This window comes from Vombatus ursinus, unplaced genomic scaffold (assembly GCF_900497805.2).
Source record: "Vombatus ursinus unplaced genomic scaffold, bare-nosed wombat genome assembly UNPS02005286.1, whole genome shotgun sequence".
Taxonomy (NCBI): domain Eukaryota; kingdom Metazoa; phylum Chordata; class Mammalia; order Diprotodontia; family Vombatidae; genus Vombatus; species Vombatus ursinus.
Window position 1 is genome coordinate 537,298 of NW_020945064.1, and position 15,806 is coordinate 553,103.

A 15,806-nucleotide genomic window follows, 5' to 3' on the forward strand; every position below is an offset into this window, starting at 1 on the left:
TTTTTTTAAAGAAAAAAGAACAGATAAAAATGATAAACCATAAATTTAGGTGGTAATTGTTTATATTAGAAAAGGATTCTTATTTTTTTAAAGCAACTAGTGCTTTACATCTAACTTTGCATGAATGAGAATAGTAATGCATAAAAAATAAAATAAATAATAAATAGGAATAAATCGATTTGTACCTTAAGATTTACAAACTGCTTTTCTTGCAACAACGCTTTGAAGTAAAAACTTGAGGGTTTAAAAGTTAAGTGATTTGCCCAAGGTCACACAGCTAATAAGTGATGAGTCAGAATTTTCATTCCAGTCTTCTGTCTCTAAATTCAGGTAGATATACTGTGTAAAATAGGTTTTAACTGTTTTTTGTGTGTGTTGTGAATTCCTTTGAGTGTCTGGAGAAGCCCATGGACATTTTCTCAGCATAATTTCTTTTTAATTGAAGTAAACACCAAATTTCAGTTAGAGGATAGTAAAAAGAAAGGTGCTTTTTTTTTCCGTCTAAATTTACACCTCCTGAAATCTATCCCTGGACCCTTTGGGTTTGTGGATCCCAGATTAAGATCTCTGGAATAAAGTAAGGGAGTAAAGTTAGGCACAAGGGGATTTAATTTCTGCCACAATTTCTAGAAGTTCTTTTCTAGGGTTCCAAAAGGGCGTGGAACAAGAGCTGTATCCTAAGTCACTTGGGCAACAGAGGCCATAGGAAGCCATAGGAATAGCCATAGGAAGAGGCCAAGGAATATTTCCTCCTCTTCTTCAATTTCCATGCCGGACAATGGCAAGAGTCTTGGACTTGGAAAAGAGAGACCTGGGTTCACGTCTTGGTTCTGATCCTATGCTTGTAACCTTGGGCAGGCACTTCAACTCTCTAAGCCTCAGTTTCCATATTTGTAAAAGGAGGGGAAGAAACTAGATGATCTGTAAAGTTCTTTCCAGATCTGACACTACATGACCTGACAAAGGCATTCTTTCAAGGATAATAACAATAATAACAGCTAGCACTTACAAAGTGTTTTTTAAGGCCTGCAAAGCGCTTTACAAATACCATCTCATTCGAACCTCACAACAACCCTCGGAGATAGCGCTATTATTGCTCTCATTTCACAGATGAGGACACCGAGGCTGACAGGTTAAGTGACTTGGAAGTGGTCATGCAGCTAGTGCATGAATGAGGCAGGATTTGAACTCTGGTCTTTGATACTCCATGTAGGGGTTGGTGGGGAGAAACATTTTGCCAAAGCTTACTGTACACCTCACCTTCTTCCTGTCATCTTTATCTTTTCTCCAGGCCCATACAACAAAAATGATATAAAATCCCAAAAGGCTGGCCAGCAGGGAGACCCCAACGGGATTGCGGGACACCCCATGAAAGAGCTTGACTGTGTCCTGGACATTCACCGTCCTGGGAGGATTATAAAGGAGACATGAAAGGAGGTCAGGTGGCTGCAGAGGCACTGGGTCTTGGTAATGGTGCTCTGAGGCCCTACCTGCAATCAGAGGAAAGGATTGGAGTCAGCCAAGAAAGAGCCAGAGGAGCATAAACACAGAACAAGAAAAGTATGGCAGTGAGGGCCTGCAGGGTATCTATATACTCATTGCTTGAAGTTACAGATGAGAGGGTTTTTTGTTTTGTTTTGTTTTGTTTTTTTGCCATTCAGAGACCATGAAAGACATCACCCTTATGATGTCATTGGTCCTCTTTGAGAATGAAGGATGAACAACAACAACCATAGGAGGATACACACACTATATAGGTGTAGGGACTGGGCCTGTGATTTCATTGGGTAAGGAAACTTCTGCCAGTGAGGGTCGGTAACTTCTCTACAGTGTCTAGTCTTAGAGAGTTGCCTATAGTTAAGTGACTTGCCCAGAGTCCTAGAGCCAATATGTGTCAGAGGCTGAACTTGAACCCAGGTTTTCTTACCTTTGAGGACAGTTCCCTATCCACTATACCATGTTGTTTCTCACAAGTTGAATAAGGAATTTAATTTTTGCCCCAGGAAGAATTATTTATTTTTATTGGAAATAATAACGATAGTTATAGTTATGTCTTGCAAAGCACACTTAAATATTTGATCCTTGTTCTACTCTCTCCCCCCACTTCCCCCTTAGGCACTTGGGGATAAGTGACTTGCCCAGGGTCACATAACTAGTAAGTATCTGAGGCCAAATTTGAACTCAGGTCCTCCTGACTCCAGGGCCAGAGCTCTATTCACTGCACCACCTAGCTGCCTCTAATACTTGATTCTTGTAATGGGATCCTGGCACATGCAAAGAGGATCTCAGATCCTATCTCCCTGGGGAAGCTATTTTGGGAGACTGTTTTTCCGTGAATCTTTATGGCATATAAGAGAAATGCCTTAGAGAGCCTGGAGCAGGCTGGGCATTCTGTAGCTGGTTCCAAGTGGCTAAACACCTGTTGGTGCACTTAAACTGTTTCTTTGCCTTGTTTGTTTCTGTGGGATCTCAGGGATTCCTTTGCTCATGTTGTCTGGGGAAAGGAGGGTAGGCTCTGACCTTGGGCATTTCAGAAGGTCAGGAGAACAACACAGGAGGCTTGAGTTCTGGGCTTCTCATCTAGCAAAGCACTCATGCCCTGTGGAACAAGAGGTGATCAGGAGCAACTTTTGGCATTCCAGCCCAGTGGAAGGATTCACCTGGCAGTGGTGCCTGAATCTGGACATGGATTTTGTTGAACCAGTGCCATGTAGGAAATAAGCTGAGTTTTGAATCTAAATCTCCCTCCTTTCCCCCAAGAGACTGAGGTGGTATGTGTGTGGGGGAGAATTATGACCCTGAGGTATTGGGGGAAATGTGTGTATATTTTCTCATGCTATAAATAAATATTTAGGGATAAAATAAAAATAATAAATAAAAAATATATAGATAAATAAAAATAATAAATAATAAAATAAAGATAAAAATTTTAAAATTATCATTGCTGTTGTTAAGCCGTTTCAGTCGTGTCTGACTCTTCATGGCCCCATCTGGGGCTTTCTTGGCAAAGATACTGGAGTGGTTTGTCATTTCCTTCTCCAGCTCCATTTACAGACGAGGAAACTGAAACAAACAGGGTTCAGTGACTTGCCCAGGGTTGCTTGCCCAGTTATTTGCCTGGCTAGGAAGTGTCTGAGGCCAGATTTGAACTCACGAAGAAGAGTCTTCCTGACTCCAGGCCTAGAACTCTCTGTACTGCACCACCCCTTTGTAAAAGCTAATCCAATGTCCAATGGTTAAATGGAACGGGGGGTCCTATTCACTGCCCTCCCCACCTAAAATAGAGGAAACAGCCAGTAAGGGTTGAAGCCAACAGCAGTAGAGAAGAAACACCCACAAAACCTAGAACATACCCCGAGGGGCCATGAAACAGGCCTGGCCCTGAGAAAGTCAACTGCCACATGTCATTTGTTCCTTACACTGATGCCGTGAGGCTTTCAGATGAGGAAATGGAGGCTTATGGAGTTTCAGTGGCGCATTCAGAATCATAAAGTAATTAAATGAGGTACAGTGGAAAGAACATTGGATTGGAATCAGAGGACTAGCATCCACATTTAACTTTTCCATTTACTGCTTGTAGCTAGAAAGCACAATGGATAGAGCGTTGGACCTGGAGACAGGAAGACCTGAGTTCAAATCTGGCCTCAGACGTTGATTAGTTATCTGACCCTGGGCAAGTCACTTCACTTTTGCTTGCTTCAGTTTCCTCATCTGGAAAATGGGGATAATAATAGCACTTACCTCCCAGGATCAAATCCTATAATATTTGTAAAGCATTTTGTAAACTGTAAAGCACCATATAAACACTTGCTATTATTATTATTGTTATTATCATTATTATTATCATTATTATTTTGATATGACCTTAACCCAGATGGGCTTTAGTTTCTTCTGAAAAAATGAGAGATTTATCCTAAGTGTTTGATGTGGGATTCGGACCACGCTTTGGCTAAGTTTCAAGTTTAAATCTCCCTTTTTTCCCCTCTAGAGACCGAGGTGGCATTGGGGGAATTATACCCCAAGCTGCTGGGGGAAGTGTTCTTTTTATATTTTGAAGTAAATATGCCTTTGTCAAAGACAGAGCTTCCTGCTTCTCAGTCCAGCACATTCTTGGCTAGGCCTCACGTGGCTCATTTCTCTTGAATGCTTTAGTGAATTGAATTTGCCGTCTATGGCCACTTTAACCATACAAGATCCAGAGTGCTCATTAGCCCTTTAAATTTGTCCTCTTTCTTGCATTCCAGTAATGACCTTTTAGGCAGCATAAGTCTGGCAAAGAAACACAAGGTTGGACTAGATAATTTTTAATGGCCTTTCCAGTTATAAAATTCGATTATTCTAAGTAGAATTTATCTACTTAATTAATATCTGTATAGTATTCTGCAGATAAAGGAGAAAAAGTGCAGCCATTATGACTTAGACTTACTTTCTCTGACAATGTCATACATTTAATTTTCTGATAACCCCTAGAAAGCAAAATTCTGCAAAATCTTCTGTTTCTGTCAAATGTTCTCTTCCTTCTGTATCTCAGGGGTTCCTTTTTAATGGGACCCTTAGAGCTGTGAGCAATGTTTGACTGGGCATTTTATATACAATCCTCCTTGTTAGACCAGTTTCGCGTGGTGAGGTGAGGAATCCACATCACTTAGTACTTATGACTACAAGCCAAAACATAACTCATTTCCTACATAGCATTAGTCCCATCAAGTTCTCTGTCCAGATGCAGGCATGACTGCCTGATGCAGATGGAGGTTAAGTGACTTGTCCAGGATCAGACAGTCAGGAAGGGGCAGAATTTGAACAGAGATCTTCCTATATTCCTCCTCTTATTCTTTCTGTTGGTCCTAGGAACAAATATTTCATCCTTTTTTGTTTGTTTTTTGTTTTTTGCTTTTTGATGAGGCAATCAGGGTTAAGTGACTTGCCCACGGTCACATAGCTAGTAAGTGTCAAGTGTCTGAAGCTGGATTTGAACACAGGTCCTCCTGACTCCAAGGCTAGAGCTCTATCTACTGTGCCACCTAGCTGCCCCTATTTCATTCTTTTTAATTAATATTTTAGTGTAAATCTTATAATGTATAAATTATATAACATGAAATGTATAGATTTTATAATGTGTTCTGTACATTGTGTAAATTGTATAAATAAATATTAGAACAGTAGTACATAGATGTGATTTACTAATAAGTAAATATACATGTGTTAGGGGCACCTGCTCAAAAAATTTCACAGATGGGGTATGCCATCAAAAGAGTTTAGAAGCCACTGTATCATGCCTTATTACTTCTTTTGTATTGTTAATATAGAAAGAATCTCCCCTAATTATGGAGCCAGGCCATGTTTTATTACAAGGCTTAGTACTCTTTTTAGGTAGGCAATGAGACGAGAGTCAGCTCATCTAGAAGGGGGAGATGATTCTTTATTTTTATTCACTAAAGTCCTCTAACTTTAGTAGGAAAATTTTTTGCTTTCATTTTACTTAAAATGTAGTAGTAGTAGTAGCTATCTCTTATATAGTGCCTTACATGCCTTAGCTCATTTAATTCACATTTTGTCCAACTGGAACGACCCCTGTTCCCATGGGGGAGCATCGAGATGTCTATGTTTTCCAGGTCATCTCTATTGGTCCTCTGTTTCCTCATGTAAATTGTGTCCTTCATGCTGCTTGCTGCCCAGGCTTGAAACCTGGGTTACTCTGAGCATTATCCAGAATGATCAGTTGCATTCAGCATTTCTCAAGTGTGACTATTAAAAAGGCAGGAAGAAAACAGAAAGTAGCCACAAAAAAATAACTACTTCTCAGTTTCCTTCCAGCCCCCCCACCTAGTCCCAATCCCCTCTGCACAGCACCCTACTTCCTTCTATATGCCAGTCTAGCCCCCCGGGTTTTTCCTTCTGTTGTGCTTCTATAATGAGATATCAGCGGTATTGGGTTTATAGGCGCCCCAGAGGCTAGAATAAATCTCTTTCTTACTCGGCAGCCATCACTCTTCCATGTCTTGTTGTGATGATCCCAGAAATAACACTGAGTGGCAGCTGTGGTGACTGAGAATTTCAGGAATGTCTGCTTTGGGTCCTTCTTGCTTTCGTTCACCACAGCTGTTATATAGTAGGTACCTGTTCCATGTTGCAGACTTTCTGGAGAAAGCACCCACGAGTACTTCTCATCTTAGAACAGAGAACGGTATTTGGTTACTTCTTCAGAAACAAATCGTAAGCACAATTACCTCGGCGGCACAAAACAAATTAATGTTAGGACCAGTAAAAGATCCCGGGTCCCACCAAATGCCAGACAAATGAACTGGACTAAAGATGTTATTTAAGAATCGTATTTTTAGCAGTGGAAAGCATCTTAAGGGCCTTCTAGTTCAGCTCACCCATTTTACAGACAAGGAAACTGGCACAGCCCAAAGTACACCATTGGGACTCAAATGCAGGCCGTCTAACTCCAAGTGTAGGACCCTGACTACACATGCCACCTCTCCTTCCATCTCTACCATCCTATGACTCCTTTCTCTCTCCTCTACGTTCTTCATTTGTTTTGAGACTAGGTCTCCCTATCTTGCCCAGGCTGGAAGTACAGCAGCTATTCACAGGAGAGAAGGATAAATACTAGTATTCTATATTATGTATATTAATAAATATATATTATATATTATGTATATATTTATGTACTATATAAAGTACTAGATTTGGGTTCAAAGCATCAGCTCCATACGTACAAGATAAGGGAGGTATGGTGAGCCAGATGTTCGTCTGAAAAAGTCTGGGGTTGGAGGACAGTGTTGCTCAAGATGAGTCAAACTGGGGGAATTCTAGGAAGAGGACAGAGAGGGAGTCTGGGACCATTTTTCCTCTTACCTCAGATAATACAGGGAAGGAGATGCAGAAAATTCAGCAATTGCAGGAAAGGAAATGTGAAAGAGCCCTTACAGAAAGTCTTACAGAAAAAAATGACTGAAAACTAGCTCAGCAGCCTGTTATTCCTAGATCTCCTGTGGTATTCCCACCCTCGGTCTCCCCTGCTTGTGCAGCCAGGGATAGCTCTGAAAACCCTCATGGCTACTGTAATCGTAGGCACTGCAACCCTATTCCCGGAGCAAGTTGCAGTTCATGAATCAAACCAGCTTCAAGACCTGGAAAAAAAGGAAAGGAGTCAGATGTGGAAGACAGCCACGGGGCAAGAATGTGGAAGAGTGGCAAAGAATGCAGTGAGATGGTTGGAGCCCAGAAGATTGGAAAGGATAGAGAGAAAATGGGCCCAACTATGGTGGCTTCTCAGAGTAGTCACCTTGAAGCAATGTTCCAGGTGGTCACCTTCACCCTTTAAGAGACATAGACGTCATCCAATCTTGGTCGTCTGAGAGAAGAGAGAATAGGGGTCAAGGGCAGCAGGTAGGGAACAACATCACTAGGTTTTTGGAAGGGAAAGGATTGAGGCTAAGCACATTTTCAGCAATGATACCATAGAAAGTCAGCTAAATGAAAAGGCAAAAACCGAGGAGGAAAGATGAACAAATTTTTTTTTTTTAAAAGAGCCACAGCAAAGGGAATTGTGTAAAAATTCCCTTAGGAAGATGAAGATAATCAATCCATAAACATTTATTAAGTGCCTATAATGTGCCAGGCACTGACTGCTAAGGGGTAGGGATCCAAAAAGAAGCAAAAGAGCTTACAATCTAAGGGGGACACTGCATGCAAACAAATAGATACAAAGCAAGCTATATACAGGATAAATGGGAAATAATTAATGGAGTGAAGGTACTGGAATTAAGAGGGGTTTGGGAAGGCTTCCTATAGAAGGTGGGGTTTTAGTTGGGACTTAAAAGAAGCCAGGGAAGTCAACAGTTGGAGAGCAAGAGCATGCCAGGCATAGGGGACAGCCAAAGAAAATGGTGGGAGCTAATGGAATGTCTTAATGGTGGAACAGTGCCACCGGATCAAAGAGGACACGTGGGGAGTAAGATGTAAGAAAACTGGAATGGTAGAAGGGGGCTAGGTTATGAAGGACTTTGATAATAGAACAAATTTTCCAAGGACCCTTGAAACAACAATGGAGAAACTCTAAAAATCTCCAAAATGACTCAGAAGAACAGAGAATTAAGTGAAAATACTGAAAACATCAAAGAAATAGAAATAAACTCTTAAGGAAGAAATCAGTAAATCTAATCTGAGACGCTGTGATAATGTTTCAAGCAAAAACTATGTCCTGAGTGAATTCTCCACCACTGATTCAGTTTGGGCTTGGAAGATAGATTGTTAACTTTACTTTCTTCCTCCCTTTTCTCTCTCCCTGGAGATAGTTAAATGCATTTACTCACTTTAAACCCACTTGCTTTCCTCTGGGCTTGAGAGGCATTAACCTTTGTCCTAGATACCTCTTGTTAAGCCCCCAAATGTGATAAACTGTTGATCAACAGAAATCCAGAGCTATGTGTTATATCCTACTTAAAGCTTACAGATAGAGAATGGTAGAGAAAACAGAGCGTTCCCTGTTTGGAGTCAGAATGATGTGGAGACAGCATGTGGTGTCCCAAGAGTTAAAAGAACATTAAGAGCTGTTTTTCCAGTACTTTATGAAGCCGCCTCCTGAGGGGTTTGGGCTCATTTTGTAGCTCATCCTGTAATTTGAGATCCTGTAACTTGAGGGCGTCCTAAAGTCCTTTTCCCCTTATCTTGAAAGACCACAGAACTTCTCCTTATCTTGTAAGACCAAAAGAATTGCTTTTTTTCTTGCTTATCCTGTGTCCCCCTGTCCTTCTTATCCTATCAACTATCTTCCTCATCTCCTGTCATAAAATTCCTCCTTATCTTCTAAGCAACCATCTCCCTCATCCTGTGTCATAAAATTCTTCCTTAATCTTCAACCACCATAAAACCCTAAAACTACATCATCATCCTGAACATATTCAAGCTGTATTGCTTTCTGTCTATATAAGCCTGGTCCTCCCAAATATCAGCATCTCAATTAGCTTTCTTGTTAATGAGACTCATGTTGCTTTTTCATGTAAATAATAGCTCCCATTGGTTATTGAGAATGTCTAAGGGAATTCTTTCACACTCAAACCGCTCTCCCGAGAATCTGACCTCAACAAGAAGACTATCTGATCAGTAGAAGCTGACCCAGGTGGGGGCTTAGGGATACTGAAGAGGAATTAGGGCAAAATAGAGAGTTGAAATTGAACTGTTACAAGCCTGACAATGAATTTGGAATCCAGCTACCCCTAAAAACCACAAGCTGGGAAGCACCCTAGGCTCTGAAGGCAGCAAGGAACAGGCACTTTTTCACTTTCCCTTTTTCCCCAAGGTAGTGACTATTCTGTGTACAGCAGAATTTTGAAAAGAAACCTACACCCCACAAAAGGAATAGGTAGTGAGTTGCTCATGAAACCTTTGACTCAAAGGGCCAGTTGTATGGGACTCTCCTTATTGGTAGAGATTGCCTATGGGGATGGGGTGGGGGAGTGGAGGAGTTGGTGGAAGTGGGAAAGAATAGAGATCCTTGGCTGTTCTGGATTCCATTTTTGAGAGACAAGATGAATGATTCCAACCTCTTTTCAGGTCCACAAAGATTCTCAATAACTTTGGGAAGAAGTTGACATGTAGAGTAGCAGTGAGTCTCTGCCATGTCCCCATTCCCTAACTTGCTACACTAGAGACTTCAAGGAATTTCCCTTTGGGTAGGATCTGGGACTATCTTGGTTGAGCAGTCTGGATTGTCTGGCATATATTTTCATGTGTATTTTTTCTCTGATTTCTTTTTTGCTATTGGCTTGGATAAATGGATTTATTTGCTATTTGCTCTGTGTATTCATTGTGGAATTGACATTTGGTGGGAAGAGAATCAAGCCTTGGATAGAGCTTGGGGTCCTCTTTCCCTGTTAAGGAACAGTGATCAGGAGCTGTAGCTTGAACCTAAATGTTATTTCTCCTAGACTAATAACATTTAAGGGAGTAGATAGATATAATTCTAGCCTAGTATTCCCTCTGGCTGAGGAGAGCAGAGAAGCCAGTCTCTGGCTCCATCCTTCCTGACAGGAATCAAAATCTCCCTTGAAAAGAATGGGGGGAGGCTATGTTAAAGATGCCTATTCCTGTCTTCCTTCAAGCGGATGTAGACAGACCCATGTGGACATATCTAACCTGCATGGGCGAAAACTAAACAGTTGTCAAGATACTATTAGGAGACATCTTGTTTTCCAGAGCTAAGGCCCAGCAAGCAAGAGGTGCCCTGAGCTTGGCATAACAACAATCCTTTGCTCTCACCTTCTGGAACTGATGGTTCCTGAGCTTGGACAAGCACCAACAGGCCCCAACATGAGGCCCTGCTATGAACGGACTTTTTGTCACTAGACAACCTCGCCTCACTATTGCTGTTGTGCCCCACCACTGTTGCTACACTATTCTGTTTGACTCTTTGTCTAGCCACAAATATATAAATCAAGGTTCAGCCACACTGAGGTGGGTCCTCCTACTAGGGGCAGGGCCCCAGCACATGTGTCTAATCTGCCTCCTTGCTTGTAAGCTGTTTCCCTCATTTTGAAATTAAACTTCCGTTTGATTCCTGACTGTCCTATCTCTAGCCTGCTCTGATTGGCTCCGGCCATCCTTAGGTTAGAGGCTGGTTCAGTCCACCTGACACAAGCAACATCATTCCAACATACACACTTGGAAAGAGAAAGTCATTGACGTGGAGGGAGCTGCTAGGTTCAAAGGGAGTCTGTCAGGATATCAAAAGGGATAAGAGATAAAGGGAAATGTTCAGGTCCTCAGACTAGCTTTACAGAATACTTCCCACTGTACCTTGTTGCTTCCATTGATAGCTAATGTTCTTGGGAATATTTTTGGGAGTATCTCAAAAGTGGAAAAAAATAAAGAAGGCATAGAATGAAAATAATATTGGAGAGGGATATCATAAATTAATGTCAATGAAATATAGTAGATGAGGAGGGTGTACATGTAGGAGGAGCAGGGATAACTAGGTGTTACATTTTTTTTTTCTTTTTGGTGAGGTAATCGGAGTTAAGTGACTTGCCCAGGGTCACACAGCTAGTATGCGTCAAGTGTCTGAGGCCGGATTTGAACTCAGGTCCTCCTAATTCCAAGTCTGGAGCTCTATCCTAGGTGCTACATTCTTATCTGAGCTTCAAAAGGGGAGGGATAAAGAGAGGTATTGGACCTGTGATTTCATTGGTGTAAAATCCCAAGTGAAGAAAATCCCTCTACCAGTGCAGTACTATCTCTCCAACCTATAATTTTTGAGAGTTGCCTAGAGCCAGTATGTGTCAGAGGAAGGATTTGTACCCAAGTCTTCCTAGCTTCTAAGACTAGTGGAAGTTGATGAGTATTTACAAAAAAAAAAAAAATCCAAACCAACAAAATAAGAAATAGAAACATTAAACAACCCAATCTCTGAAAAAGAAATTGAGCAAGCAACACATGAACTAAAAAGAAGATAAAAACCCTGGACTAGATGAATTTATACGTGAACTATATTACATATTTAAGAAGTGATTAACAACTATGAAACAAAAAAACCCTAAAATGAAGATAGGAGGCACTCTACCAATCTTCTTTTATGAGACAAATAGCAGTCCTCATGCAAACTAGGGAGAGACAAGGCAGAGAAAGAGAAGCAGAGATCAATGGGTGGCACAGTTAGTAGAGTACTGGGCCTGGAGTCAAGAAGACTTTAATTCAAATCTGACTTTGGACATTTACTAACTGTGTGATGCTGGGCAATTCAGTTAATCTCAGTTTCCTCATCTAATTTAATAGGGATAATAATAGCACCTACATCCCAGGGTGGTTGTGAGGATCAAAATGAGAGTAATTATAAAGTGCCTGGCACAGAGTATGCATTATGTAATTGTTAGTTATTTTTCTTAATGAATATTAATGCAGTAAATAAGTCCTTGACAGGAAACTATATCAATACATTCAGAAAATAATTCACTATGTGAAAGTTGGATTCATACTGGGAATGCAAGATGATACAACATTAGGGAAATAATTGGTACAATAATATAAACCACAAAATTAACAAAACACATACTTATTTCGAAAGATACAGAAAAAGCCTTTGACAAGATACAACACTCATTTATATTAAAATCCTAAAAAGCATACCCCCATAGAAGAGCTCTTGTCTAATATTCTCAAAAGCATATATGTAAAACCAAGAGCTAACATTGTTTGCAATAAATGCTAGAAGTTTTCTCAATGCAAATGAGTGAAGCAAAGAGGTCTTTCCTCTCCACTATTATTTGATATAATTCTAGAAGTTCTTACTATAGCAGTAAGACAGAATAAAATAAAGATGTATAAACATGGGCAAAGAAAAGTTGTTCATATATGCAGATGACATGATGGTCAACTTAGAAAACCCTTATGAATCAGCAAAGAAATTAATTGAGATGATTAATAGCTTCACTATGGTAATAGAATGCAACAAAAATCATCAATATTTTTATAAGTAGTAGCAAAAAAGAGGAAGAAAATACTGTAAGAGAAATTCCATTAAAATAACCAGGAATACATAAATATCTAGGAGTTCATCTACCACGATGTGCATAAGATTATTTAAGTGCAACTACAAAGCATTCTTTGGAAGGAGACTTTAATTATTGGAGAGATTATCACCCTTATGGCTGGGCTATGCCAATATAATAAAAATGATAATACTACCTAAATTAATTTATGGATTTAGTGAAATATCAATGAGTTCCATAGATGGCCTCTGAAGTTCCTTCCAATTCTGAAACTCCTGAACTATAATATAATTGATGAGATTTTACCTTTCTCCCATATCTGTTCCTTCGGGAGGGTGATGTTCAAATGAAAATGAGTACTATTAGGTTGATACTGGAAACCAAGGTAGAGTGTGATGGAAAGAGGATTTTCAGGCTCTACCCAGACTATTAGAGATTCTTCTAGGGAAGTGATGTTTACTGTGATCACAAAGCAGTCTGTTCTCATGTTGAAGCTGGTGGGATAGGTTTCTATGCTGCCATCTCTCCAGAGTATTATCTAGAAAAAGAAAAGATTCATTGTCCTCAGGGTTTGAGGCTGTTCATCAATGCTCTGGACTCATTTTCAATTGAGTTTATAAAGGTAATAAATAATCTTTGCTTCACTACCCACTTCAATATTTATCAGACATCAGTGTTAGAAGACTCAAAAATATACGTAGACCTAAGGAGTAAGTGCCCCATTATCCAGTAAAACATTCTGGAACAAGAGCTGTTGTATTAGTTGCCCATTGAGGTCCGTTTAGGCACTAATACAAGTACCGCACGCCATGAATTAAAAAACAAACAAAAACCAATATGATTTCACAGCAAGGAATAGGAGTAGGACCTAGAACTGTGATAGACTTTGAGTCTTGAGGTTTTCTCCTCAAGGTCTAAGGTACTACACCTTTTTGTTATAGCCTCCATAGCAACAATGTAAGTAACAAAATAAACTGCCATCCAATTAAAATGATTCTTTCCTCAGTAGCTAAGTCCTTTCATTCTCTTCTATTATTGCCTGGGGCCTGACACTCAATATGTACCTCTGCCTCTTCCAACAGGTCTTGGATTTGAAGAGATTTATGATTAGAGGTGAGTAATACGTTTCCAACACTTCCAACGATATCCTGCTCATCAAAATGCTTGAAGGGATTAAAAGCCAGCCCAGTAACCTAAAGGCAAAGAGAAGATTGCTGTTACAACCTCAGTGGAGGGCATATAGTGATAAATACCAGGCATCAGAAGTTAGAGTAAATGTTGAGAGGATTTGTAGTAAAATTAAATACAAATTATTTAGTGAAATTAAATACAAACATCTCTCTCATTGTCACACAGAAAGGAATGAAAATGAAAATTAATAAAAGATGTCACACTGTTGTGAGTCCTGTAATTTTGCCCTTATGCCTTACCACGCACCTGGAGACTTGCCTTTTTGCTGAGTGCTAAATGCTATTGCTCTCCAGGATAGGGGCAAGTGATATGTCTAAAGCTAATTAGGAGACTACAGAAACAAATGCTATCTACTGATATGATCATGTGTCGTGTCACCCATTATTCAGATTTTTCTCAACTTTTGTACATTTACATTAGAAGAGACAGAGCCATAACTAGGGTATTTTTGTATCCAGGGTGAATGCAGTTGAGGAAGGCAATGGTCTTGGACCTCCAATTCCCCTGTTTTAGGAGGTAAGCTTAGAATCTGGAGGGCAGGAGGTGTGGTTGTAGAGGATAGGCTTGGAAGAGAGGTAGAACCTTGAGGGTGGTGGCCTTGGGCTGGATCAGTGTGAAGTAAGAGGAAATCAAGCTGAGAAGACCACAAACATGGCCTTAGATGTTGGCATGCTAGGGCACAATCTCAGACACCCCAACCTAGTGATGGCTCTGAATAGAAGTTTTGTTTGTTGTTGAATCATTTCAGTTGTGTCTGACTCTTTGTGACCCCATTTGGGGTTTTCTTGGCAAAGATAGTGGAGCGGTTTGCCATTTCCTTCTCCAACTCATTTTGATAGATGACGAACTGAGGCAAACAGGGTTAGTGACTTGCCCAGGTCATACAGCTAGTAAGTGTCTGAGGCCAGATTTGAACTCAGGAAGATGAGTCTTCCTGAATACAGATTTTAGAGGGAAACAAGTTGAAATCATTCAGATCATGGTGCAGAATACAGATAGGTATAGGAGCTTGACATGTGATTTCACTGATATGGGAAATTCCTATGATATGGGCAACTCATTCTACCAATACACACTGGCAAGCACTGAGAGGTCAAGCATGTGGCCCCAAAGTCACACAGCCAGTGTGTCTGAGGCAGGATTTGAACTCAAATCTTCATGACTCTGAGGCTGGCCCACTATCCATCCTCTGTTGCCAGGCTGCTTCTCACTGAACACAGGCCTTCAGTTAAATTCAGAAGCTTGTAGCATATAAACATCTCTGCTCCTATACATATCCACAGGGTTTGTGTGCATAATGTCACCTACTGCTTTGGCCAGCTTATATTCGTAATAATAATGCCATGTTTGCATAGTACTTCGCCCTTGGCCATCAGAACAGACGGTTCTGTTCAGGAACAACTTCACACTCACGTGAATGTTTACACTTTGGTGTTTACTCAGGAGATCGTCCAAAGCAGAGGCCGATGGGAAGCCTAAATGCATAGGCGCTGGGTAGCCAAGAGTATAAGAACTTGAAGACAAAGTTGATATATTTTGGCTGAGGGGAAGAAAAGGAAGATGGAATTATTTTTTTCTTCTGAAAACCTGAGCTCTAAAGGGAGCTCCCCCCTTCCTCCCTTCTCCATTACCTTCTTAGCATCAGAGTGGCAAGAGAAGAGGTCACTATCATCGAAGACTCTGAAGGTTGGCTGGCTGGAAGGAGGGCCTCCTGTATCTTCCCCAGGGCTATCAAAGATGTCTCCAACGTGTCTTCCATCTGCATTTGCAGGGAAATGCCATCTGCCTTGTGTCCCATCCTCCTCCCTACCTCACTCCCAATAGTGCATGACTGAAGTGACAGTGTAGACCGAGGGAAAACCAAGTCTCAAGCAAAGATGACCAGAAAAGTACATTTTACTCATGAGACCCCATAGAAGAGACTTCCACACTGACTAAAGATAGATCAACCATTACCAAATAAGAGAGAGAATCAAGGAAATGTCTCTTTGTCCTGTAGCCAAGTCTGACCCTAGGAGTACCATAAGGGAGAATATTTAATTTTCTAAGAAAAAACATGTTTGTTTGTTCTCTGAACTGCTCACTCGATGAATGGTTGGGGTGTGGGACCCTGGAAGATTTCAG

At 40.6% G+C, this 15,806-nt stretch overlaps 1 protein-coding gene across 1 annotated transcript in view; it reads right to left on the reverse strand.

Moving 5' to 3' along the window:
- PKD1L3 (polycystin 1 like 3, transient receptor potential channel interacting) overlaps positions 1-15,480 on the reverse strand; it is a 43,555-nt gene extending 28,075 nt beyond the window's left edge. The window contains 7 exon segments of the mRNA XM_027846197.1: positions 1,261-1,412; positions 1,415-1,490; positions 5,975-6,168; positions 12,798-13,029; positions 13,556-13,684; positions 15,096-15,222; positions 15,314-15,480. Of these exon segments, the coding sequence (XP_027701998.1) occupies positions 1,261-1,412; positions 1,415-1,490; positions 5,975-6,168; positions 12,798-13,029; positions 13,556-13,684; positions 15,096-15,222; positions 15,314-15,480 (1,077 nt within the window).
- Positions 15,481-15,806: the final 326 nt, after the last annotated feature.